Below are 23,223 nucleotides of genomic sequence, written 5' to 3'. Positions count from 1 at the left end.
ACCCATCTGTTAGAGCAACAAGCGGCAGATCTGGTTTTGTCACCCTTATTCAGGATCCTTTTTTTCCTGTTTCCCTCCCAGACTGCTCTCACACCCCCAGACCCGTCGCTGCCCATGAGCAGGAAACACCGACAACATGTGGCTGAGTCTCAGGCAGCTGCCTGCCCCAGGGGAGCAGGTCCCCATGGTGCTAGGTACCTGGCTGGGATGGCTGAGGGCTTGATGGCTTCAGCTTCACTTCTTGGAGGCAGGTTCTCAGCCCTCCCTGAGCTGGTAATGTTGCTTTGCTCATCTGGCGAACGCTACCAGAAATGATGGGTGACCAACCTGGAAGGGATGAGAGGAATAAAGGGAGGGTGGGAGCTCTGGTGGGGTCCATAGCCAATGTCCCAGTGTCATCAAGGGACTTGTGTCTTTGGGACTGTCAAACCAGGTGCAATTTATAGCTAAATGAGGCCGAGGGGTATCACAAGGACCCTTGGTGCTCCAGAGCAGAGGTTGTTTCTGTAGAGAAAGCAGCCCAAGGAGGGAGCACACAGCGACTCAGGGACATGTCTGGGACAGAAGGTTCAGGTCCTGTTTGCACCTTGAGTCCAAGGTTTTTGTTTCTGGGAGAATGGGATGTGTGTGGACTGGTTCTGTGTATCTTGGTACAGAAAAGCCCCTTTCCAGCCTCTCTGCCTCGAGCTTCTCCTACAGGAGCTAGTTCAGACTTTTTGGTAGTATCGGGGGTGGACAGCACCTGGGCTCTCATGGATGCCTCCTGAGATGCTCAGGAAGAGGTGAGCTGCTCAGACACGTGAGAGGGGAGAAGGTGACTGCGCCCATTTCCCAGTGATTTACAGATCAAGCGATTCGCCCGAGGTGACAGACCCCGATCATCGCTACCGGCCCTTTGCAGCCAGACACAACCTGCCCACGATGTCGGGCTGGACCCAGCCCCATCGGATGACACCCGTGACGCGGAGGCAGCGTGGACCTTGCGACTGGGGCCAAGCAGTGTGGCCACCACAGATGTCCCCAAGGGGGGGGGACGATGGGCTGGGGGGACGACGGGGCCCCAGGGTGGGCTGTCCTGGTGGGTGCAGGGGGGGGAGCAGAGCGTGAGGCCGACGGAAATGTTTAAATAGCGCGTGCTGCATCCCGGCTCCGTTGCAGTCATTATCTGGGGAGCGGATGCCCAGGGCTCTGTGGGGACCGGCTAATGGGCCGATTCAATTTCAGCGGGATGACGCCACTTAGGTAAGCGTTAAGAGCTCCAGCTCCGGGAAGGCAGCGGCAGAGAGAGGGAGAGCGAGCGATGGTAACGGGCAGCCATAAATCCCTCCCTCCCTCCCATCCTCCACGCTGCCCCCATTCACAAGGAGCTCCGGGGACGAGCCTGCATTCACACCCCGGAGCCGGGCAGCCCTCCCGGGCTCTCCCTCGCCGTCCCCACGGGCGGCCCGGTGGGGCGTGGAGCACCGTGACCCGGTTGCGGGGCCGGGTGGGCGGGCGGTGCCCCGCGTCCATGCCCACCGCCGGTCGCCCCTAGGTAGCCCCCGGTGCCCGGGGGCTGGCCCCGGCCGGGCTGGGCGCTCCGCGGGCGGATGGACCGGCGGGAGGCGGCGGCGGAGGCGGCGGCGGAGGCGGCGGCGGGGTGAGTCCGCCCGGTGCAGCTGCGGGACGGGGAGGGGGGACACGCGTGGGGTGTGCGCGGAGGGGCTGCGGGACGGGTGGGCTGCGCGGGCAGCGGGGCGGCGGCGGGGAGGGGGCGTGTGTAGACACACGCGTGGGCAGTGTCGAGGGGGGCGGGGGGCCTGGGCACGCGTGGGCTGTTTGCCGAGGGGACGGGGGTCCCTGGACGTGCGCGCGGTGTGAGTGCGCGGCGGAGCTGGGGGTCCTGGGCGCGCGCGCGCAGTGGGGATGGGGGTCCTGGACACGCGTGGGGTGGGGGCGAGGTGTGGGTCTGGGTCACGCGTGGGGTGTGTGCACGGCGGGGCTGGGGTGTCCTGAGCGCGAACGGGCTGCGCGCACGGCGGTGCTCGGAGGTCCCGGCAACGCGTGGGCTGCACGCGCGGTGGGGCTGGGGGCCGCGGGCCGGATCCGGATCCGAGCCACGCGTGGGCTGTGTTGCACGGAGGGCTGGGGGAGCCAGCACACGGCGGGGCTGGGCACGGGGGCTGCAGCCCGGATCCGGGCCACGCGTGGGCTGCGTGCAGAGCGGGGCCGGGCCATCAGCCTCCCGCCACCGCCCCGCTCCACCCCGCAGCACCCGGGACAGGGCGAGGGGGTCCCTCCGGCGGGAAAAAGCCCTTTTCTCCTACCTGGCCGCCCTGTGCAGCTCGTCCCCGGCTTGCGGCCACCTCCAGCCTGTAAATCATTTGCTTTTACGATCCTTCCTCTAGCCCATTATCACACGAACTTTATATGTTTGGGGCTGCTGGCGGCCATAAAGCTCGCCCGGTTTCCGGGGCTGCCATGCCTGCCTCGCAGGCAGGGTGTGAGGAGGAGGAGGCTGGGGACACGCTGCCCCGGTCCCCCCCAGACGGGCAGGTAGGCAGGGAGGGGTGCAGCAGTGCCTCGGGGATGGTCGGACCAGTGGGAGCTGGGATATGGACCGGTTGCAGCCCCGGGATCAGGCTGGAGCAGGGAGGGCTGGGAGCAAGTGGGGGGCACTGGGGTCCCCCAGGGTGGGCAGAAGCGGAGTCCTGGCTCCAGTCATTCAGTCCCTCTTCCCCCCATCCTGCTGGACTGGGGGACCCGCAAATCTTCTGGCTCACATCCCCTTGGGTCCCAGAGGGACCTTTGCCTCCCCTCAGCCGTCAAGTCTGGGTCCATGTCTAATCCCTGTGCCTGGGGATCATAGGCTGAGGAGTGTTTGGGCTCCGGTTCAGTGCTGGGGGTCCTCCCAGGACCTGTCCTACCCAGGATGCTGCGTCCAAGCCCTGGACCCAGAGCCTAAGTGTCCGAGTTGCCAGCTCCTCTCTGCCTGCTGTCCCTGAGGCTCTGTTCCTCCTCGCAGTGTCTCCTATGCATGTCCTCCTGCCTAAGCATGGCTCATGGGTCTCCTTGCGTCTCCTGAGCTCCAGGTCTTGCATAGAGGATCGGGTGTAGCCGTACTGGGTCTGCCCTTTGGCTGCTCTATATCTCCCAGTTCCACTGCCTCCATTGCAGTGGGAGCCTCCGCTGCCTCGGTCTCTCCCTTTGGGTCACACCTTGGTTCAAGCCCCACAGGGGAACCTCACAGGAGTCTTGCTGCCCCAGTACTGCCAAATCCCAGCACACAGGTTGGAGGGGATGGACACCCAGCTCCTCCCCAGCTGTAAATCAGCATTGTCCCCTGAACGATCCCACCCCAAGATGGGATCTGGGTCGCAAGGGACATGGGAACCCACTGAGGCTGCTCTCTGCATGGTCCTAGCTGCAGGCTGAGATGTGTCATATCTTCAGGGGTCCAGGGGGCTTCAGGTCTGTGCTTCAGTGAGACCCTTCCAGGTGAGGAGCTCAACGGCAGCAGGTAACAGCTCACAAGAGGGTGTTTTGCTTCTGTGGCCCATTCTCATCCTGGCAGTGTGCTCACAAAACCTTCCCTGGGTCAGCCATTGCCCTCCTAACTCACCTTGATATTTCTGTTAAACAAATTGGTGTCCAAATCCGTTGTGGGTGTCCTGGGAGATCAACTCATTCACTGTCGGTGTCTCCCTTGGACAAGGTGAGCATCTCACTTGAGATTGCATGGAGGGGGAGGCAGGTGGGCTCCAGGCGCAGGAAAAACCCAAATCTAAGCAGATCAGTTGCCTTTTCTTTCCGGGGAGGGGGATGGGAGAGACCAGATCTTGCTTGAACAGTCAAAGTAAGTTGCCTTTGCTTTTCCCTGCTCTTCAAGGTCAGCCTAGCTAATGAAAATCAATCTTCCCTCTGCCTCTCTCTGCTGCATGAGCAGATTCTACCTGTGGCCCCTCACCTACTTGAAAGCCTCTGCCGCCGCCGGCCGCCTGGCCTGCTGACCATGTGCAACGCCGGTGGGGAGCTTCCTATTGAAACAGAGTCTTCCTGTGGGCCTGGGCACTGTGACAATATCTGTGTCACTGAGGGATCACTCATTTGATCTGCCAGAGGAGAATGGCTTTGTCCGGGGAAGTTGGCTGTGCACGGAAAGCACATATCCGATATTGAAATCTGGGCTGGAAGTGCTGGGGGAAAGCTTTTCACTGGGGTCTGGCGTGCCACGAATGGCTTTCCTCCTCTGTGCACTCCTGGGCAGCTCCCTTTTGCAGGCAGCAGAAGTGGGAAGCTTCTCTCTCTCTCCCTGCTGAGGGCCAAGACCAGGCTCTGTTGCAGACCCACTCCTGCCTGCCTCCTCTCCTCACCCAGCCCCAGCCCCACAGAGGTTTCACCCAGACACCAGTGACAAGGTCTGGCAGCCCGAGGTTTTGGCAGTGATGTTGATGCCATGAGGTCAAACCTGCTGGGGGGGAACTGTGGGACACAGGGGGTCCTCCTTACCCCAGCTTACAGCCCTCGGATGGTCATGACCTTCCCTCTGGATAAAGCAGGCGCCGCTGCCAGTGCTGCAGGCTCGGGAAGTGCCATTTCCTGAAAACAACAGCAAACAGCATGGCAGCCTTGGTGTGAGGAGCAAGACGGGGCTTGCCTGCTGCAAAGTCTGCTTTCCCTGCTTCACTGTGTGTTTGTACAGGGTTTAGGGAGAAACCTGCCCTTCTCAGTGTCCGTGACGGGGATATATTGGTTCTTGGGCTGTCGCTGGGTTGTGTGTGGGAAGACGGGATGCTGCAGTGGGAACTGCCAGGACTTGGGGAGTCTGTGGGCTTGGCTTGTCCCTGGCCAAGTGTGTTAGCTGCAATTTATTGCTGATGCTGCCAGAAACTGAACGTGTTCAGATTCCCTCCATCCTCATGCCCCTGGTGTGTACAGGGTATGGCACTGGGAGGCTGCTCGGGGTGTGCTGGGAAGCCCCAAATCTGAGTCTCCTGCTCTGGAGGAGATGCCATTCCCAGTTCTGTCGCTGGCTCTGGATAAATCACAGCTTAAAATTTCCCCCTCCTCTAGAGAGGGCCAGCACTTTCCCCTGAGGAAGGAGAGGGAGGACAGATGGGGTCTCTCAGTGCTGGCAAGGGGTGGGAAATCCTCTGGAAGGACACAAAAAGCTCAAAAGCACGGGCAGATGCTGTGCCCACCTGTTTGAAGGGACAGTTCTTACAGTCCATGCCTTTTGGGCATGTCCTGCCTAAGTGTCCCCAGGCACAGAAGTACTTTGAGTCTGGTTATTGGAAGTAACTTCATTAGGAGTTGTCCAGACAGTCTTTGCTTCCTGGTTTGTTTGGATGGATCCATTTTAAAATATAACACAAATGTTTTCTGTCTCCCTGCCCCATCCTTTAGGATTTTTAGATGTGCCCTGATGCTGCAGGGTCTCCTCACTCCTGGAAATGCAGCTCTCTTCCAGTGTGGCTGAACTCAGTTGTGACGAAACGATGGACCCACCCGCTGAGGACTTCCAGCAGGTCCTGTCCATTGACCAAATCCGCTCCATCCGTGCCAGCAACAACTACGTGGAGAGACCGGCTGTCTGCTTCCAGCAAGCCTGCTCCAACCCATCCCTGTCCCAGCCATCACACAAGCAAGAGTGGTCCCAGGACCGCCTGGTGTCTTCCACCTTCCAGGACCTGCACCGCAGCCACAGCCAACAGCACCAGATGCCACCTCTGCAGCAACACATGAGCCATTCCAGCACAGCCAGCTCCGTCTCCCAAAGCACCACTGCCTCCGACCAGCGCCTCCTGAGCAGCCTCACGCCCTCCCACTCTGGGCACTCCCTCATCCGGACGCAGCCCCGGGCTGTCGAGCTGAAACCGGAGGAGTCCCCGTTGAAGGGGGTGGCGGAGAAGCCCACCCTCCACACCGGCCACCTCTTCATCTGCGAGGAGTGCGGGCGATGCAAGTGTGCCCGCTGCACGGCGGCCCGCAGCCTGCCCTCCTGCTGGCTCTGCAACCAGCGCTGCCTCTGCTCCCCCGAGAGCCTCCTCGACTACGGGACTTGCCTCTGCTGTGTCAAGGGGCTCTTCTACCACTGCTCCACTGATGACGAGGACACCTGCGCCGACGACCCCTGCTCCTGTGGGCCGGGGTCCTGCTGTGCCCGCTGGGCTGCCATGAGCTTCCTCTCTCTTCTCATGCCCTGCCTCTGCTGCTACTTTCCTACCCTGGGGTGCCTCAAACTTTGCCAGCGGGGTTATGATGGCTTGAAACGACCTGGCTGCCGCTGCCAGAGCCACACCAATACAGTCTGCAGAAAGATCTCCTCCTCCAGTGGCACGCCTTTCCCCAAGACGCTAGATAAGCCGGTATGACCCTCCCGGGGAGGAGAAGCAGGCTTTACTCCTCTTCCTCCTCCTCCTCCTCCTATTCCTCCCCCTCCTCCTCCTCTTCCTCCTCCTCCCCCCGCTCCCCCTTCTCCTCCACCTCCTACTCCTCCTTCTCTCCCCTCCCCTTCATCTCCCTCTTCCTTTGGCTCCCTCTGCTCTGCAGTGCTCCCCCCTATCTACCATCACCTTCCAGGAATAAGATGGGTGAAATGGGGGTCCCCAGCCTCTGGGAGCACGAAGGCAGCTAGGTGGCCAAGGGAGCTGGCACCAAGCTGGTGGGAAACGGTGGTTTTGCACACGTGGGTGAGGGACCAGGAGAGGCAGAGAGCTGTGGGTGCTTTCCCCTGCCGTGCCCTGTGGGGAAGGGCAACCCAGGGAGGTCCTCAGGACTCTGGTCTCAGCGGGTTTTAGGAGCTGTCGCTGCCCCATGGTGTGGTCCTTCCTGATGGAGGGGAAGAGGCAGGTCGACGCATCCCCTGTGCAAGAGTCCTGCAGGAGCCAGACCTCCTTCTGTCTCTCTTTGTCTCTCTCTAGCACTTTTTGTAGGTGGCCTCTCTTCTCTCACGTGGCCGTAGGTCCACTGTCCCCAGGGGGCTGGGGTGCCGCAGGGTCCCACCAGTATCAGTGGCTTCCCTCTGAGCTTGGAAGCCGCTGGGAGAAGCAAACAAGCTTCAGAATGAGGTGGCATCGTATTTTTCTGTCTCAAAGAGGAAGGGAAGGTGTGGGAAGCTTTAGAAACCTTCTGGCAGGGGAAGGAGCTATCGGAGGCAGCCCAGCCCACTCGCTTCTGCCCGACTGCAGCGAGGGAAAGGTCCCCTCTGGGATTTGGCTGAGAACAAGAAGTTGGTTTGAAATTGCCATTCATTTCTCGATGCCTTGAAGGGCTGCCTCCAGAGCACAAACCCTGGTGGGATGGGAGCTGCCGCCCAGCTCCATCCCACCACCAAGCAGATGCCACAGGCACTGGCTCTGTGCTCGAGCCCTGAGAGCCCCAATCTGGTACCTTCCACCAGCACTGAATTCACTTTAAAAAAAAAATACCCCAAACCCAACTGTCAACAGCTGCCACTTGCACTGATCTCCCTGTCTCCCCAGCACAATCCTGGGGGACTTCCCAGTGGGGAATTCTGCAACTCCTGCTTTGGGCTGGAGGGAAACAGAGAGCAGAAGGGGGTGTGGAAAGAGAGGAGCCCGACCTTCCCTCCCTGCAGAAGTTGCCTTTGAGTCCTCACCTTGCTTTCCTTGGCCTATCGGCATGTCCCACCAACACCAGTGTCACACCAGCAGGCAAACCCTGCTGGCACTGCTGAGGGTATTCTGCAATGGTGGCTGCCCATGGAAAACTGGAGATGGGTCTGAACCAAGCCCTGGGGCTGGGCCATCTGCAGACCAGAAGGAAACCTGAATCGGGGTCAGTGCTTTGTGATTTGCTTGCTGTGATGATAATAAACCCAACCCATCGCTGCAGCTGGGGGGAGCTCCTCCTGGTCTTGGACTCAGCCCCATCTCCGCTTACAAACGCGTGGTGGCAGCTCTCAGTTGTGACCTCACTGACATCGGCCAGTCGGTCAGGGGAGTTTGGAGCCGGGATGATGTCCCAGTGCTCAGCTCTTCCTGCCTGTTCCTCCTCCGAGGTGTGTGAGTGCAGAGGGAAGCGAATGGTCCCCCTGGAGAAATATATGCAACGTGTCCCTTGGCTTCTTCCAAGACCCTGCCATCCAGGACTTACCCATCGCCTTCTCTCAGCCACCTCTTTATGTAGAGTTCTGTGGATCTATTTTTGTATATATAAATATAACATTAGGATGGCTAGGTCTATTACTAATAATATTCATGATATTGCTGTGAATGGTGCCAGATGCAAGGTTTGGCTTCCTGGTACACTTGCACATGCTGGAAGATGATTTCCCAGTCTGTTTATTGCTAATCCTAGACCTTTAGTTCCTAAGTAGTCGGGAGAGGGGGAAAGGGAGGTTTACAGATTGTCCTGGGTGGGGCCTGCTTTGCAGAGAAGAGGGTAGGATTTAGTGCTGGCTGTGGGGTGAGGCAGAAGGTAGACTCTCATGATGGGATTCCTCTTTCCTTACATTTGCTATCTAAAAATCGCATCTGATCCAAGCTCCCTCTGTTGCAGAGAAAAGTGGTTCCAGAGAGTGATTCATCCTGCTTGAAAACATTATTCATTAAATTATGCTCTGGCGGTGCCTGTCTCCCTTGAGTCAAATGGGACCCAAATATTAAACTCGTTGTTCCCTGTGTAAGGGGAGATGAATCCCATCCTTGGTGTGAAGTTTGTGCCCGGGGCATGTTACGGACATGACCGAAATCCTCACCCTGATTTCGCCTAGACCCTGAGGGGGCGTGTTGAAAGATGCTTCCTTTGGCCAAAGATGGAGAGCCCACTTCAATCAGCTGTGGGGAATTCAGGATGATGCTCTGGGTTACAGTGAAGATCTCCTGGCATTAAGAAGGGGCAGGGCCATGTCTGTGCAGTTTGCACATCCTTTGATGGACTCTGAAATCATTTGGGTTTTAAGGCAATGACCTTCCCAGAGGATGCCCTGTAGGTGTACCCCCATAAGATCAGTCCATGTCTCTGTGGCAGCAGTTACAAAATATATTGCAAACTTATTTATCCATATGCCAATAATTGCTTGGCTCCCTACTTCCAAGAGATGTTTGGGGAAGAGACTTCCACCAAGAGGCACCCTTCCTTTTGAATGCTAGGTTCACTTTTCTATTGGTGCTTATTAAACTCCTTCTTCCTAAAAAACGTAAAATGTTTTTAGGGAAAAAAGGTCCCTTTTTCACTGAGGATTTGAGGAACTGTCTCACTTGAATAAGAATGTGAAATAGTTCATTGAAACTTTTTAAAGAAAACTAATGAACAGAATTTTCCAACTTGCTCTACTTTGATTTTTTTTCCTCCTTTTAAAATGGATCCTACTTGTAAATTTAGTTACCACCTCTGTATCTTTGCAATTCATTGCTTCCTCTCCTGATGGTGGAATGACTCAACATGTGAAGCTTCATCATTTTCACGGCCTCCAAAGTCATGCAAGCACGGGGTGACCTCCCCCAGGTGCTGGAGCTGTAGGATGAGAAGATGGCTGTCCACATATCAGCTCCCCAGAGCCAGTTTTGCTTGGCACTAGCATGGCGAGGCGGAGCCCTGCTCTACTATTGCAGCATATTTACCTTCAGTAATTGGTAGGAGGCCAGGATGCCTGCCAGTTGCCTTCTACCTAATGGGCTTTTTCTGGGTCAGTACAGAAGTTCCATTTCTACCAGGGAATCATGCCATAGCCTGGGTGCAGGGCTGAGGAGTCTGGCCAGGTCTTTTGAATGTCTCGTCTCCACAAAATGACAAACCTGCGAGATATATTTTATGAAATACAGGACACATAGAAGGAACTGGAGAGGAGGAGAGCCCCAGATGAGCACTGAGGGCTGTCAGACCAGCACAGGGCTTTGGCTTGACTGTGTTGAGGGCAAAATGCAAAGCCACATCCAGGCCTTGCAGTTGCATGGGCTAGAGAAGTTTAGAGCCATTGGCCCCTATCCTGCTCGTAGGGGCAAGTGGCTTCACGTGGGGTTACTGCTCCCCACTCCTTGGGGGGCCTTAGCGATCTCCCATTCCTTGCTCTCAGCAGAAAGGAAGGTCAGGATTTGCCAAGATCTCTCCAAGGAGGCCAGCTCTGGTTCACTGAGCTCATCTGGCATCAGGAAGGCTGTGGGTAGCCTCTGAGCATGTTTTTTTCCTGAGCTTTTCCTAACATCTTCAGACCAGATCCATCCTGCTCCCTCCCCATCTCGGCTGCCAGATAGTTTGGTTTCCCTGCAGAGAGGACTCCAATTTTGGTTGGGGTTGTGAGCCCCTTTCCTGCCCCGCCCTGTAATGAGTCAGATAACATCTGCTCCAGATGTTTGTTTGCAGCTGCTTGTCCTGGCAGTTTGGGTTTCTCTCTGTCCTGACGTGTCTTTTTTGGTTTTCTTTTGGGAGAGTCACATGTTGAGTCCTCTGTTTTCCCTGTGCCCCTGTGATTTGACAAGGATGGATCTGCTTTGCAAGGGAACATTTATCTGCATTGTGTGTCTCTACCAGTCGTTGACTCCTTTGCCAGGAAACATGCAGGTCTGTGGGGCAGATTTAGACAGGGAAAGAGATTCAGGTGCCAAAGGAGCAGGAGGCAGGAGCTACTGAGTAGGAGCTGAGCTCCCCCTGCTCTGCTCCCCAATTCAGGAACCTTCTCTTCCCACCCAGACCTCCAAAGCTCCATCCATGCAAGAGCTCCTGCTGGTGCCTGCTTTCTCCAAGGCTTCTCTTGGACTTGTTCCCCTCCTTCCCTACTGCCAAACATGTGATCAGTCCCAGCACTGGTGAGGAGGGGTCACTGGGGACCAAGGTGGAGTCTCGCTCCCATCCCAGCTCCCCAGCCCTTCTGGTGGAAGGAAAGAAGTGGTCCTTGGGCTGCTGTCCACCCATCCCTGAGAAGCATCAGTGCCAGCCAAGTACCTCAAAGAACAGGGGGGAAGCTCTTTGGGACTCTACTCTCAGATTGCCATAAAATCCCATTGAGTTTGCTCCTCCCCATCCCCATGTGTGAACCCAAAGACTGGCAGGCAAGTGTCATCGACCAAAAGAGGCCAAAGCACAGAATAACAGTTTATGAATGGCTGCTTTAGTGCAATAAAGGGGGATGAGTGGAGGGGTGAGAGGAGCTGCTGCAAGGTTTGCATGACTGGATTGCACAGGGACGAAGCACACCATGCTTCAAACTGGCTGTTTCCAGCACCTGCTTTGTCAGTTTGCTCTCTGACTCTGGTCCTTGGGTGTTTTGAGGCTGGAGAAACTTGGGAGGTGTTCAGATATTGGAAGATCAGCATGTGAGGAAAGTAGAGAAGGGATGTACCCCCACCCCAAAGCCCATTCTTGGTCTTTAACTGGATCCTAATCCAGTTCAGGCTTGTCTCCTTCAAGGAGCCCATGGAGCCCAGACCTGTGGGGAGCTTGCAGCAGCTGGAGGCTGCTGGTTGGTATCTGTTCCATGTGGGCCAATCCAGAGCTGTAATCTCTCTGGGCTCAGTCTGCTTTGGAGTATTTCTCAGTGAGCATCGGGATCTCTTGCAAACTCTTTCTCCCAGAGTGCAGGTTGGGAACTTGCACAGGTGAGATCTGTTGTCCTGCTTGGGGTGATGTTGCAGAAGAATCCCTGGAGGGCGTAAACCAGGGAAGCTGAACTGTCACCTTGCAGGGGGACTGCAGGCAGGAGGGATGTTGGATGAATGGAAAGAGATCACACCCCTCCATGGGGCAGAGTGAATGTACAAGTGCAGGGTGGGGGGAAGCAGCACGAGTTCTCTCGCTGGGTCTCTGTCCTGCTGCACCTTCCTGCAGCACCCCAAAGGGCTTCAGCATGAGCAGGGCTGAACCCACCCTGGTGATCTGCATGGGCATGGGGAGAGGAGGTTTCTCACACCCTCTGTCCCAATGGCAGCATCATCTGAGAGGTGTGTGGTCACCCTGGAGGTGGCACAGCCAATCCCCGCCTGGCTCATGCTGCCGCTCTGCCCCAGCAAAGCCCCTTTCCCCCTTCCCTTCCCTTTTGTCCATCCTCACCCAGCGGTTCCCTCAGGCCTTGGCGATGCTCTGCGGACAGGCAGAGCTGCGCGGCCTCCTGCCTCCCCAGGTGTCCTCAGCACAAGGTTCTCCTTAGAAGATGGATCACCCTTGGCTTCAAAGGAGAGTCTCATACCATGAACCGAAGCCTCTAATTCTCTGTTTAATTGGTACAAAGGTATTCTGTACAGTGTATAAAGAGATCCCTCCCCCAGCTGTCTTTATTTGGATTCCTTTCTATAAGGTATAATATATGTTTATAACCTGATGGCTGTTTTTTGACAATACTCTTGTACCTTTTAAGGGAAAAAAATAAAAAAACCAAAGTATTTATTTGAAAAGTTTATTTTAAAGATAAGAAAAAAAAATAACCTATTTATTTTAATGCACCCTCTTCTGTTTGGTTTTCTTCTCTTGCAAAGCTAGTAACTGTTACTGAACCACTGCTGAGATGAAAGAAGTAATTCTATGGGTGGCTTCACAAGCCCACTTAGAGCAACTATTCAATAAAAATATATATTAATTTTGAACGTGGTCTCATTCTTGTCTTTGTGATGGCTGGGGCATGACTCAGACTCTTGCTTCAGCAGGGCGGTTAATGGCTGTGGGATGCTGGGTGGCTAGGCTTGCGCTGGCAGGGACTGGGTGTTGGAGGGATCTTTTTTAACTCTATGAGATCTCCCCTGGTATCCCTCACCTGATGCTTAAAGAAAACCTCAAAAATCTCAGTGTGTGCTTCCCTGCTGCATCTGTCCCAGGTCCTTGAGGAAGGGTAGGCTCCTGTAGCAAAGGGTGGGAGCAAATAGGGAGGGACTGACGTAAGAAATCCCTGAGATATGGGGGTTTTCATTCACTCCACAGAGATTCCTGAATGGGGAGAATCCAGAGATTTGGCATTCCCAAAGCCTCTTCTACTGTCAGAAGAGACAGGTGATGCCACAGGGCAATGGACACCTTCTGCGGGAGAAGCTGCAGTTTGGACATGGCTGTCTCTTCCCACCAGCTGCAGAAGACACCTTGGTGATGTGTTTAGCCCCAAAGGGAGGAATCTGGACCATAGCACCAACAGTTGCTGGATCGTACTGGTGCCTCTGATCTCTCTGTTCATATTACAGGCCAGTGTTTCATGCACTTTGGCATGTCTAGAGCCCATAACTTCTTGGCTGAAGGGTGTCTTCTGTTCACCTAAAGCTCTTCTCTCACAAAGATGGTGGATCTTTATTTAAGCACTCCCAGAGCATGAAGTCCTTTCACATAGATTCAGTGATAATGAGACCCATGGTTAGTGACACCTCCCTTATTCCAATTTGAACTCGTTGCCTTCACCTTCTAGCTGACTGAACTTGTTTCTCTAGCTGCAAGAGTCCTTTCATAGGATGGTTTTGCTAGGCTAGACCTATGCTCAAGAGCCCTCTCAACCTTTGTGCTTAATTAAAAACATGCCTTCTCTGTGTGTCTTACCATAAAGCCTTTTCTCAGGCTGTTTTATTGGCTTTGGCGTCCCGTTTGTACCATTGCTGGTATCAGAGCATGCTTTCCAAATTATGTTCCAATGCCTCAGCCACAATGTTCAGGATCTGCCTCAGGGTTGTGGAGTACAGATGTGTGTCCAATCCCTGCTGTGACTCACTCTTCCTCTGCTTTTAAAACAAAAGATGACTTTAGGCCATTTGTCACCCATTGGCTCTTTTCAGTGCCTAAGTCCCTCTTTCTTGGACACAACCAACCAGTTTCATTCCTAGATGAACAGCCTTCTTTTAACTATGTTATAATACTTTTGGTTTGTATAGTACCACCTTCCCAAGCCTTCCCTGTCCTCATCAATTCATGCCACCAAATCTTACTCGCATCTATGGATCTTTTATCATCTGTAGTCCTGTAGAGGAAGGCTGAAGGAGAGCTCAGGAGCTGAACTGTAATGTGAGATTAGCAGAGAAGCACAGGTTGCCTACAGACCATGATGATTTGGAAAAGATGTTAACTGCTTGCTTAGACATTTTCCTTCTCCTGTGTAAAGAAAGTCATTATAGTCCCAGGAATCACAAAAAGTGACAGTAATTGGGCTTTGTCCTAAGATTAGGGTGATTCTTTAAACTTTACAATCTTTTCTGTTTTGTATCTGTGTGAAGACCAGGTAGAGACCCCAGAGGCTCAAGCATACTATGACACACACCGTAAAGCACAGGGCCCCAGATGAACTGGTAGTAGCACCCGGTCACAGTCACATAACTGTACCACCCGGATGGTTGAGCCACTCTTGCTAGTTCAGCCTAGAATAATAAGCCACTTTTTCTTGGCTAACACATCCAGATGTGCTTCAGAGCTGAAATGGCCTGTACTATGCTGTCCTAGGACCAGCGTGGCCTTAGCAAGCTCAGCTTTATGAAACCCTCCCTTAGAAGCAGAGAAGGTTTTCCAAAAGTGGATTTCCATGCTTTTGGTGTTGAAATCTTCCCTTGCCTTCAGAGGGAGCAAAGTTAGGCCAAACTCAAATCCCTCTGAGGATGTCCAGGTGTGATCTAACCCTCTGCCTGTGCTGGAAACCCACAAGAAGCCAGCATCCCTCAGCAGCCTGGGAAGGGTGCCTGGCATGCTCCAGGAGAGCAAGGGTAGGTGTTTGCAGTCGAGAGGTTGGCTGTCTAGACAGTGGAAAGAAACAAGCCCTCTTAAGGACTCATTCATCTCTTCCTAAGATGGCTAAATAGGTCAGATGACTCATGCCCTGAAAGTGCCTATTTCTCTTCACTGACTACAAAGAGGGAAGAAGCTCTCAACAGCCCTCCACGCTGAAGACATCTGAAGGTAATGGATCTGAACCTGGCTACTGTGGTGGTTTCAGCTGGGCAGCAGGGGAAATCAGCCTACCCTGAGCGCTGCTTCATCAGTGGCTTCATTGTGACGGTGATGAGGAGATGAAGGAATAATTAAATGCCAGTTGGTTTTTAATTCATGCTGAAGGTGATATACATGTAGGAATCTGGGCATACAGAGCTGGGTAGGACCAGGTAGAAGGTCAGATCCAGTTCCCTACTGTCACCATAGGTTATAGGGACCATGGAGCAGAAGTTTAGGCTGGAGGGATTTGCAGAATGGCTTCTTCACAACCATAAACACTTCCTCACTTGGCCATAGTCATCCTCCATGTAGGGTTGAGGGCAGCTTATCGCTCTGCAGACCTCTGACCACTGCTCTGACCTGAAGAAGCTAATGCTGCTCTGGTGTGGACAGATACAAGAGCACAGTCTGACATTGCCACCGAGTCTGCCTTGCCTACCACTGTTCAGAGCTGCTGAGTGATGTTTGGGAAATGGGGCCTGGAGGGATCATGGATTTGGGGTTCACCCAGACCAGTGAGGGGGCAGGTGTGAGGGCAGCCAGGAGCCTTTGGAATAGCCCAAACAAGAAATGACACCTGCAAAAGGTTCACCCATGCTGTGACTGCAGCCCTGGGGATGCAGGGGGACTTGTTCCCTATGGGCAAGAGGGTCTCCGTGACCCCAGTGATGACAGTGTGCCACGGTCCTTTTGCAAAATGTAAAGTTCAGTTATAAGCACCCAGAAATGTCCACTTTGGCCCTGCAAAACATCATGAGATTGGCTTAAAAATCAAGATGCAGCTCACAGTAGATTCTTGTTTTTCATTGCTGCTTTTGGAGGCTGACTGAGTCATGCTCACAAGCCTCTTTTGCCAGACACCAGGGCTAGCAGCTTTCCTGAAATAATTAAATGAGCACGGAGATTCTCATGTGAGCCCAGGAGCCAGCAGTTCAACCAGTGTCCCAGACGTCGCAGCCTGGGGATCAGGAGTCAGACTGGACACCCCAGACACATGTCAGAGAGCACAGAAAACTGCAATGTGCAGAAAGGATCTTAAACTGGGGATGATGCACAAAAAGCGGGATGGACAGGAGGTCCATCTTCCAATTTTAGTCCAGTCACTGACGTGCGCTTTCTTCTGGACACCTCAATCCTTCCCCAGGCTTTGTCCTTGGCAGCTACTGAGTGCTGCAGGGCTGATGGTCTTCCTGGGGTTACTACCATACCCTACAAACATGACCAGCAACGTCTCAGCCCCTGGCTCTGCAACCAACTGCATTTTAAAGTTCTCCACTGGTGTCTGAAGAAGCAATACTTTCCCCTGGGTGGAATGCTCCTCACCTGGGCATCCTCCCTCTCTCTATTTCTGGTGCTCGGGAAGTGGCTGAGGTTGAGGATATTTCTTCCAGCACGTTCAGAGCAAAATTGTTTTCCTGAAATGAAACTTAAAAGTCCAAATTCTCCTTGGTAGCTTCTGAACGATTTATTTCCTGTATCCACTTCCCCTGTGCCTTGCTGTTATTCGTAAGGACATTTGCATGAAACAGTAGGATCTCAGTCTTTTGATGTGCAATTATCATCTGCAGAAATGACTAATCAATTAAGGACAGTCACTACCAGGCTTTCTATTTATTTCTTTCTCATTGAAACCAGAGCAAATGTGCCCTTTTTCACAGGAAAATGCTGTTTTTTTCCAGCCATCATTGCTGAAAACTTCCCGACGGATATGAAAATTACATCATGCCCTTCTTGGTCCCTGCTGTTGTCACCATCAGCACTGAGCTGGCTGTGCTGCTGACAGTGAGCAGGTAGACAAGCAAACCCATGTCACTAGCCCTACCAGCTCAGCAGTGAGCACAAGTGGGGAAATGCCAGGAATGTTTCAGATTGCACTTGGAGAGCAGCTCAGGCAGGTAAAAAGGTGCCTAGAAGTGTAAGCATAAATCAAGGTAAATCATCCTAAAGGTGGTCCACCATGAGAGGGTTCAGCTAGAGGAGACCCTAAACTTAAACTGCAGGCCTGGACATCCCCTAGGCATAAGGGAATTTGGATTCAAGGGATTCAGCCCATCTTTAATCACAAAGCACTGTGTGGGATTCTCTGGCAAGAGGCAGGAGGGCTGGATTGTCTCTCCCAGACTCATCTGGTGACATTGGTGTGTCCTCCTGTCAGGAGTGTTCCCATTCCTCTGCAGGGTGCCGTCTGTCTCAGTGGTTGTCCCCACTCTGTTACAGGGAGTCAGGGTTGGGATGGGCATGGACGGATGGACATGGAGCCAGCAGACAACTCTGGCTGGGCTGCAGAGGGAGCAGGGGCAGAGCTGCTGGAGGGGCACAGCATGGTGTTGGCATTGGTAGCAGTGGGAGGGAGAAAAAAGATAAAAGCAGAGTCCACAGAGACAATGAGACAAGCCCTGAGACTGCCAGCACAACCACCTTACCCTGATGCTTGTCAGGACAGTGCCTGGCTCCTGTGCTCTCATGACTTTAGGGTGTTGCTGACCTAGACCTATGGGTGCACCTCCAAGGGGACAAGGCTGTCCCAGATGGGTCTTGACCAGGAGAGGCAGGTTCTGCACTAGTGACTGAGGCATCTCTGCATGTGTGTGTGCGCATAGCATAGGGAAACTGAAACGAGGGTCCAGGGGTCCTGGATTCCCACTCATCCTGACCACTCTGCCCAAGAGAGCTCCCTGCAAACGGAAAGAAACACCCCTCCTGGCCAGACAACCCCCCTGGTCCAGTTCACTCTACACACACACAGACACCCAAACTGGCCCAACATTCAGCAGCTGAGGGGGAAAATGAGCTTCAGAGCAATGAGACAAAGGGCAGAGGAGGTCCAGGAGCCTTGCACTTGCCACCTGGTAAATAATGATGGCAAGATCTGCTTGGGAAAGAGGTTTGCAGGAAACCTTTTCAGCTGAGCATGCTGGGCACTGCCACTACTCATGCTTATCGTTGTCATGAGCATCCTGAGGAGCAGAGGGGAGGCTCCCACCCCAAAGATTGGGTTTCTCACCTTTTCTCCTCTGCCTGCTCACACCATTGCTGCTCCCAGAAACTCTGTGTGACCCTGACAAGGGGCACAAAGTTGGGGGTGGCCTGGAAGATGAGAACAAGATAAAGCTGAAAGAGAAGCAGAGCTGTTTTGTAACAGCCTGCCCCTGGGGAGAGATCACACCACACTGGAGAAGTGCCTCCAGAGAGGTGCAGCAGGCACGGAGGTGACCAAATGAATTGACACCAGGCAATTCTCACTGGAGCTAAAGAGACAAAGTAATTGAAAATAAATGAAGGAACATGACACCTGGCTGGCAGATCAGTTATCTATAGCGTACCTTTCCTGAAATAACTACTTCCTGAACATCATATGCTGAGGCAAAACCAAGGAGATGCACATGTAAAATAGGCCACTCCAGCAGGGACCTGAAGGCCCCTTTATTTTTAATCGAAGCTGTCAGAAGGGTTAATTAGATGGTGCACATGTAATACCCTCTGTCTGGGGTACCAGCTCCCCTTGCCACCAATGGGTACTGCACGCTAAGTGTAAGATGCCCCATCGTTCTTGTCCTTGGGCAGACACTTGGATCGCAGACCAATGCAAGTGGAGGCTTTCCTGGCTCTTCAGCCTCAGAGAGAAATCCAGACACCCTGGGGAGACCCAGGATGTGGTGCTCTCCCTCCACGGAGATTTGGGTAATTAGGGTAAGGGGGGAGTCATCAACTCATCTAAGCTCAAAAATGCCCCCAAAAGTCCTCTAAGAGGGTCATATACAAGCTACTCACTCCAAACTGGTAGTCTGCAAGGATTATTCAAAAATGCTTTTATTCCTGAGCTTTTGCAGAGCCTGGTACAGGCTGTCCCTCCCTCTGCAGAGAAGTGGAAGCAAAGGTGAGGAGAAAGGAAAGTCTGTGTGGGACTTGTTTGGGCAGTTGTGCTAACACTGGGGATTAAACTCTTCAACCAGCAGCCAAAACTGCACCAATCAAATCACCCCATTTTCCCTTTCCATGGTTTATCAAGGGTGTGGTTTGATCACACCTTCCCTCTACAGACACCTGGGAAGCAGGAGGTGCTCAGCACCTTGGGGATCCAGGAGGTTTAACAGGATTTGGCTGCTGACTTCAGAGCCCAGTGGCCCAGGCACTAGTGGCTTGCACAGTGGTGGCTGATGGCATGTCCATATTCTGTCCTGCAGCCCTTGGAGGTCTGGTGCCAGTGCCAGGGAATGGATATGGCACAGGGCTTGATCTCTGCCCAAGGGAAACAGCCTCTGCCCAAGGGAAGCAGCGTGGTGGCGTGTCACAAACAGGGTGATAGCACTGTCAGCCTGGCCCTGCCTTGCTCAACCAGGACACAGCACCAAACACCATGGGGATGGGGTCCACAGCAGCAAGCGGAGAACATCCTGCAGATACTCGGGTAGCTGGCCATTCCTGAGTGAACAGTTTTGGCTTAGACTTAACTCCTGGCTTTTCCTCCCTGATGAAGCAAAGCTGGGTTAAATCTCCTTTTGGAAGCAGTACCATCAAAGCCCTTCTGTCCCAAGGAGACACCACAAGCTTCTCCCTTTTCATCTGTTCTTCTCCTTGTTCTAAAAATGAAATCAACCAGGGCAGAAAGCAGGTGCCTGTACCTTTTGCACAGAGAAGAGGAGAAAAAATAAAATGACCAGGAGGAAGGTCTGTGCCTGAAAAAAGAGTGGTTTTCAAATACAGTGGCCCTGGACTAGTGCATCCTGAGAAGGCACGGTTCACACCACCCCTCAGCAGGGTGGGCTGAGGGATCCCTACCACTGTGCCTGCGATGTGGGGTCCAAGGCAGGAAAGTGCATCCCAGCTGTGGATCCACAGCACCTTCTTGGGAATTCCTTCCTCAGGGCAGAGGCTTGGCCCTGCTTTGCAAAGGAGCAACGTTGCTGCCAGGGCTCTTCTGTGCAGACTGAGTGATTTTTAATGGTTCCCTTCATTACAAGGGAGACTGAGACTTTGCACCCCAAAGCACAGAGGCTGTCTGAAAGGGACAGGCATGAACAATTCCTTTCTTACACCGAGATGTGCTGCTGATCTTTCTATTTTACCTTCTCAGGCATCCCGCTTTTTAGCAGTTCTCTTGCTCACTTTCGTTAAATGAGGCAGAGGAGTCGACAGGCAGCCAGGAGTTCTGGTGTCCCAGCTGGACTAAATTTCATGAAAAGAAAGAAAGAAAGCAAGCAAGAAAGAAAAGCTCTCCCTCCCCCTCCAACAAATGCAGCTGAAATCTCGTAATGAAAACATGGCCAACACTCTGCTCTGCCCTTTGCCCTTTACGGTGCAGGTTGCAAGGTCACAGAGACGTGGTCCCCCGGTATTGATCAGGACTCTTTTGGGCTGGCATATGGCACCAGGTTTCAAAGGCTGAGCAGCTAAAAAAGAATTAAGTGGGGGCAAAGAGTGGAACGTACCAGATTGAACTCCTGACACGCAGGGGTCAAAGATCACTGGAGATAAAGAGGGTGCTGGAATGGCCTGTGCAATGTCAAAAATAAATAAGTAAGCATTAAAAATCAAACATCCCCCAGTGCTTGGTCTAAAAGCCCACCGTGTTTCAGAGGGAAAGAAATGGGCTGGATGAGTCTGATATGCTAGAGAATAACCAATGGGGAAAATGCCGTTGTTTGTACCTAGGGATGAGTGCAAGAGTGCCTTACCTGGAGAGTGCACCTATGGACTTTACCACCTGGTATTTTGTGGGTTTTTGCCTTTCTTTTGAATGTCCCTCAGCTTCTCAAGGATAGAAAGACCAACTTCAGAAAGAAAGGGAGAGAAAGCAAGCTAGAAAGTAAACAGAGCATCCAGCACCTCTGGGCTGTGCAAAAGCATCACTTCTTAACTGGCAAGGTAAACTGGGATTAGAAGAAAGCAGCAGCTTCAGCAGTCCATGCTCCAGAGCAGGAAGAGATGGGAGAGGAGGAAGAGTCCAAAGAGGACTGGAAATTCAAGCTTATCTCAGAGTTTTTTTCCTCTACTATGAGCCACTAGGCAGAGTATATGGCAAGGGTATGTAAGGAGGTGCTGAGGAAAGAGAACCAGGTTCTGCCTCCTTCTATCACTGGGTCCTTCTTGTGTTAGGGGGCACCAGGCATGAAATGTCGTGCAGAAGTGACCCTTGTAGTAAGCAAATCAACAGCTTCAGCTATAAAGCTCACAGGATGCTGTGTCTGGGTTACATCCTAGTGAAGGCTGTGGCTTTGGTACCACATTGAGGGTCTCTTCCTAGAATCAGCTGATTGGTTTTCTCCTCACCTTACAATGCATTTCAAATGTCAACTCCTGAGCTCCCTATTGAAGCAGAAAAATCCATCTTGGCTCTTCTTTCAGGTCCCCAAAGAGAAACAGACTCCTGAGAGAAGGAGAGGGTGTGTGTCCCAGCCACTTTCCTTTCCCATCATAGTGTTTCCTGGTTTTCATGCCCTTGCCTCTTCTGACTCTTTGCAGTGTTTGGTAGGACATAGATCCTCAGCTCCAGATACATGCTAAAGGAGTCACTGATGGAGACTAGCTGTTTGGTCTCAGAGGAATGGGAGACTGTCAGAAATCCAGAAAAGGATGATGGAATATATGGAGCACTTTCGTGCTGAGTGGAGGCTGGTTTAGAGCTCATTGGTGCATCTCTCCAAGCGTGGTTCAGACCTTGAACAGGAGCAGGAGGACTTTGCAGGATCTGCGACCTCTTTGGGCAGCTTCACTAGCAATACAGACCTCATGTGAGGAATTTCACCAATATGTAGCTGTATGGCTCATCAGCAGGAAGGGTGAATCTCCTCTCTGAAGCAATGACTCAGTAAAGGACCAAACAAAGAAAGGAATGGGTGAGGTTGTAGGACTTTCTGCAATTATCACAGGACCTTACCAGCCACAACTGTGCTGCCTATTATGAGTCTACGTTTCTCTTCCAGGCCAGACTCACCACAGCTTTCAGTTGGAGTCCTCAACCCCATGCTGGGACCTCTGGGGAAGGACATACTCAGAGTACATTCAGTATATTATGGGAACCCAAGCTTCACTCAGTCTGGATGGACTGGGAGCAGGCAGGGCTGGGAAGGCAGCAGACAGCTCAAATGGTCTCTTCCTGAGTGTACTGTGGATGCCTTAAGACCAAATCACATCAGCTTGAAGATCTTAAAACTGATTTTCAAGCTCCCTCATCATCTCTACGTGCAATGCCAGCCTCTATGATCTTCAGAGTCATACTGAGTGGAAAAGGTACACGGCCTGGAGGAAAAAGGCATGAAAAGGAAGAAGACTTTCAGTTAATGGACTTACCCAGGGTGTCCTGTGGTTGTTTCAGTTCCTCCTAGCATTGCAATGCTCTGTGGGAAGCCACATAGCAGTACTGAGATTAATGAATCACATTGTGCAATCACCTCCATCTTTACTAAAGCCCCCCAAAATCTCCAGTGTTCAGTGCTGAGAATCTGTGGCTCTTTGAACAAATTAGTGAGCTTGTTTTCCTGCCTGAATTTTGTTGCCTTCTTCTCTTCTTTTGTTCTTCCTGAGCCTTTCATACCCAGCCAAGGTGCTCTGTCTTCTTCCTCAGCTCTGCCTGCAGGGACATGCTCTGCTCTGCTATTTAATGTGTCTTCTCTGTTTGGTTCCTGATAAAATGAATTGCTCGATGTGGTATGCAGCAGGGCCGGGTGTGCTTTCAAATGTGGATTATGCATCCAGAGTCTTGTCACCATGCAGTTCCAACAAAACACTTCCACCATGGACACCAAAGCACCTGGCCTTGAATGTCCAACAGCAATGTCTCAAAATTTCCTCTCCGAGCATTTGTAGGTGCGTACTGAGAACAAAGACCTCCCATAATGCTGATCACCTTACAAATATTTCCCTGGTTGTCAGGGTTAAAACCCTTCAAAATTGGAGTGGGCTGAGAGGCAGCTCAACAGTCAAAGAGAAGAGCTGAATATTTGGAGGAACAGGAAAGTGCCTGATAGTGAAGCCCAGTGACACATCTAGAAGGTTATGTTACATCTGCCCTCTCCACTGACCTCTCAGGTGTACCAGACAGGATAGGAAGAATGGGATTTTGTGCCCTCATATGTTTCTTCTACATCTGTGTAGGTGGAATACTCTAAATGGCATATTATCCCTTCCACTCTGCATTTCCCCCTGGATTTGTACTTCTCATGAATGTTAGAAAATATGTTCTAGAACTGCTGTACGATGAGCAGTCAATGCTTAAAAATGCTGCCTTCTTTTTTCCCATTTTTCATGGTGAATTTAGTACCAGATGGTAGCCTTACAGCCCTGAGAATGAAGTGCTCCGTAATTGACAGCATAACATGACTAGCAGCAGTGAAATCTTCCTCCCCTCTCTTCCATTGCTGAGACTCCGATGGTGCAGAGTGAATAATTTAGCATCCATCT

At 52.7% G+C, this 23,223-nt stretch overlaps 1 protein-coding gene across 2 annotated transcripts; it reads left to right on the top strand.

Annotated features, from left to right (window-relative positions):
- The first annotated feature begins 1,167 nt into the window (after positions 1-1,167).
- Positions 1,168-12,518, top strand: SPRY3 (sprouty RTK signaling antagonist 3). Of its 2 annotated transcripts, none has more exons than XM_074835434.1 (2): positions 1,168-1,242; positions 5,386-12,518. In XM_074835434.1, the coding sequence occupies exon 2, from the start codon at positions 5,433-5,435 to the stop codon at positions 6,351-6,353; it is 921 nt and encodes a 306-aa protein (XP_074691535.1). In that variant the 5' UTR covers positions 1,168-1,242; positions 5,386-5,432; the 3' UTR covers positions 6,354-12,518. The 2 variants fall into 2 exon arrangements, with proteins under 2 accessions (XP_074691535.1, XP_074691536.1); XM_074835435.1 differs by lacking the exon at positions 1,168-1,242 and adding an exon at positions 1,264-1,639.
- The last annotated feature ends 10,705 nt before the right edge of the window (positions 12,519-23,223 follow it).

This window comes from Strix aluco, chromosome 10 (genome assembly GCF_031877795.1).
Source record: "Strix aluco isolate bStrAlu1 chromosome 10, bStrAlu1.hap1, whole genome shotgun sequence".
In the NCBI taxonomy this organism is placed as follows: Eukaryota; Metazoa; Chordata; class Aves; order Strigiformes; family Strigidae; genus Strix; species Strix aluco.
This window is presented reverse-complemented; position numbering and strand designations above follow the sequence as displayed.

Bases quoted from the DNA above. Each gene is read 5' to 3' on its own strand.
- SPRY3 (XM_074835434.1), top strand. From the start codon at position 5,433: ATGCAGCTCTCTTCCAGTGTGGCTGAACTCAGTTGTGACGAAACGATG.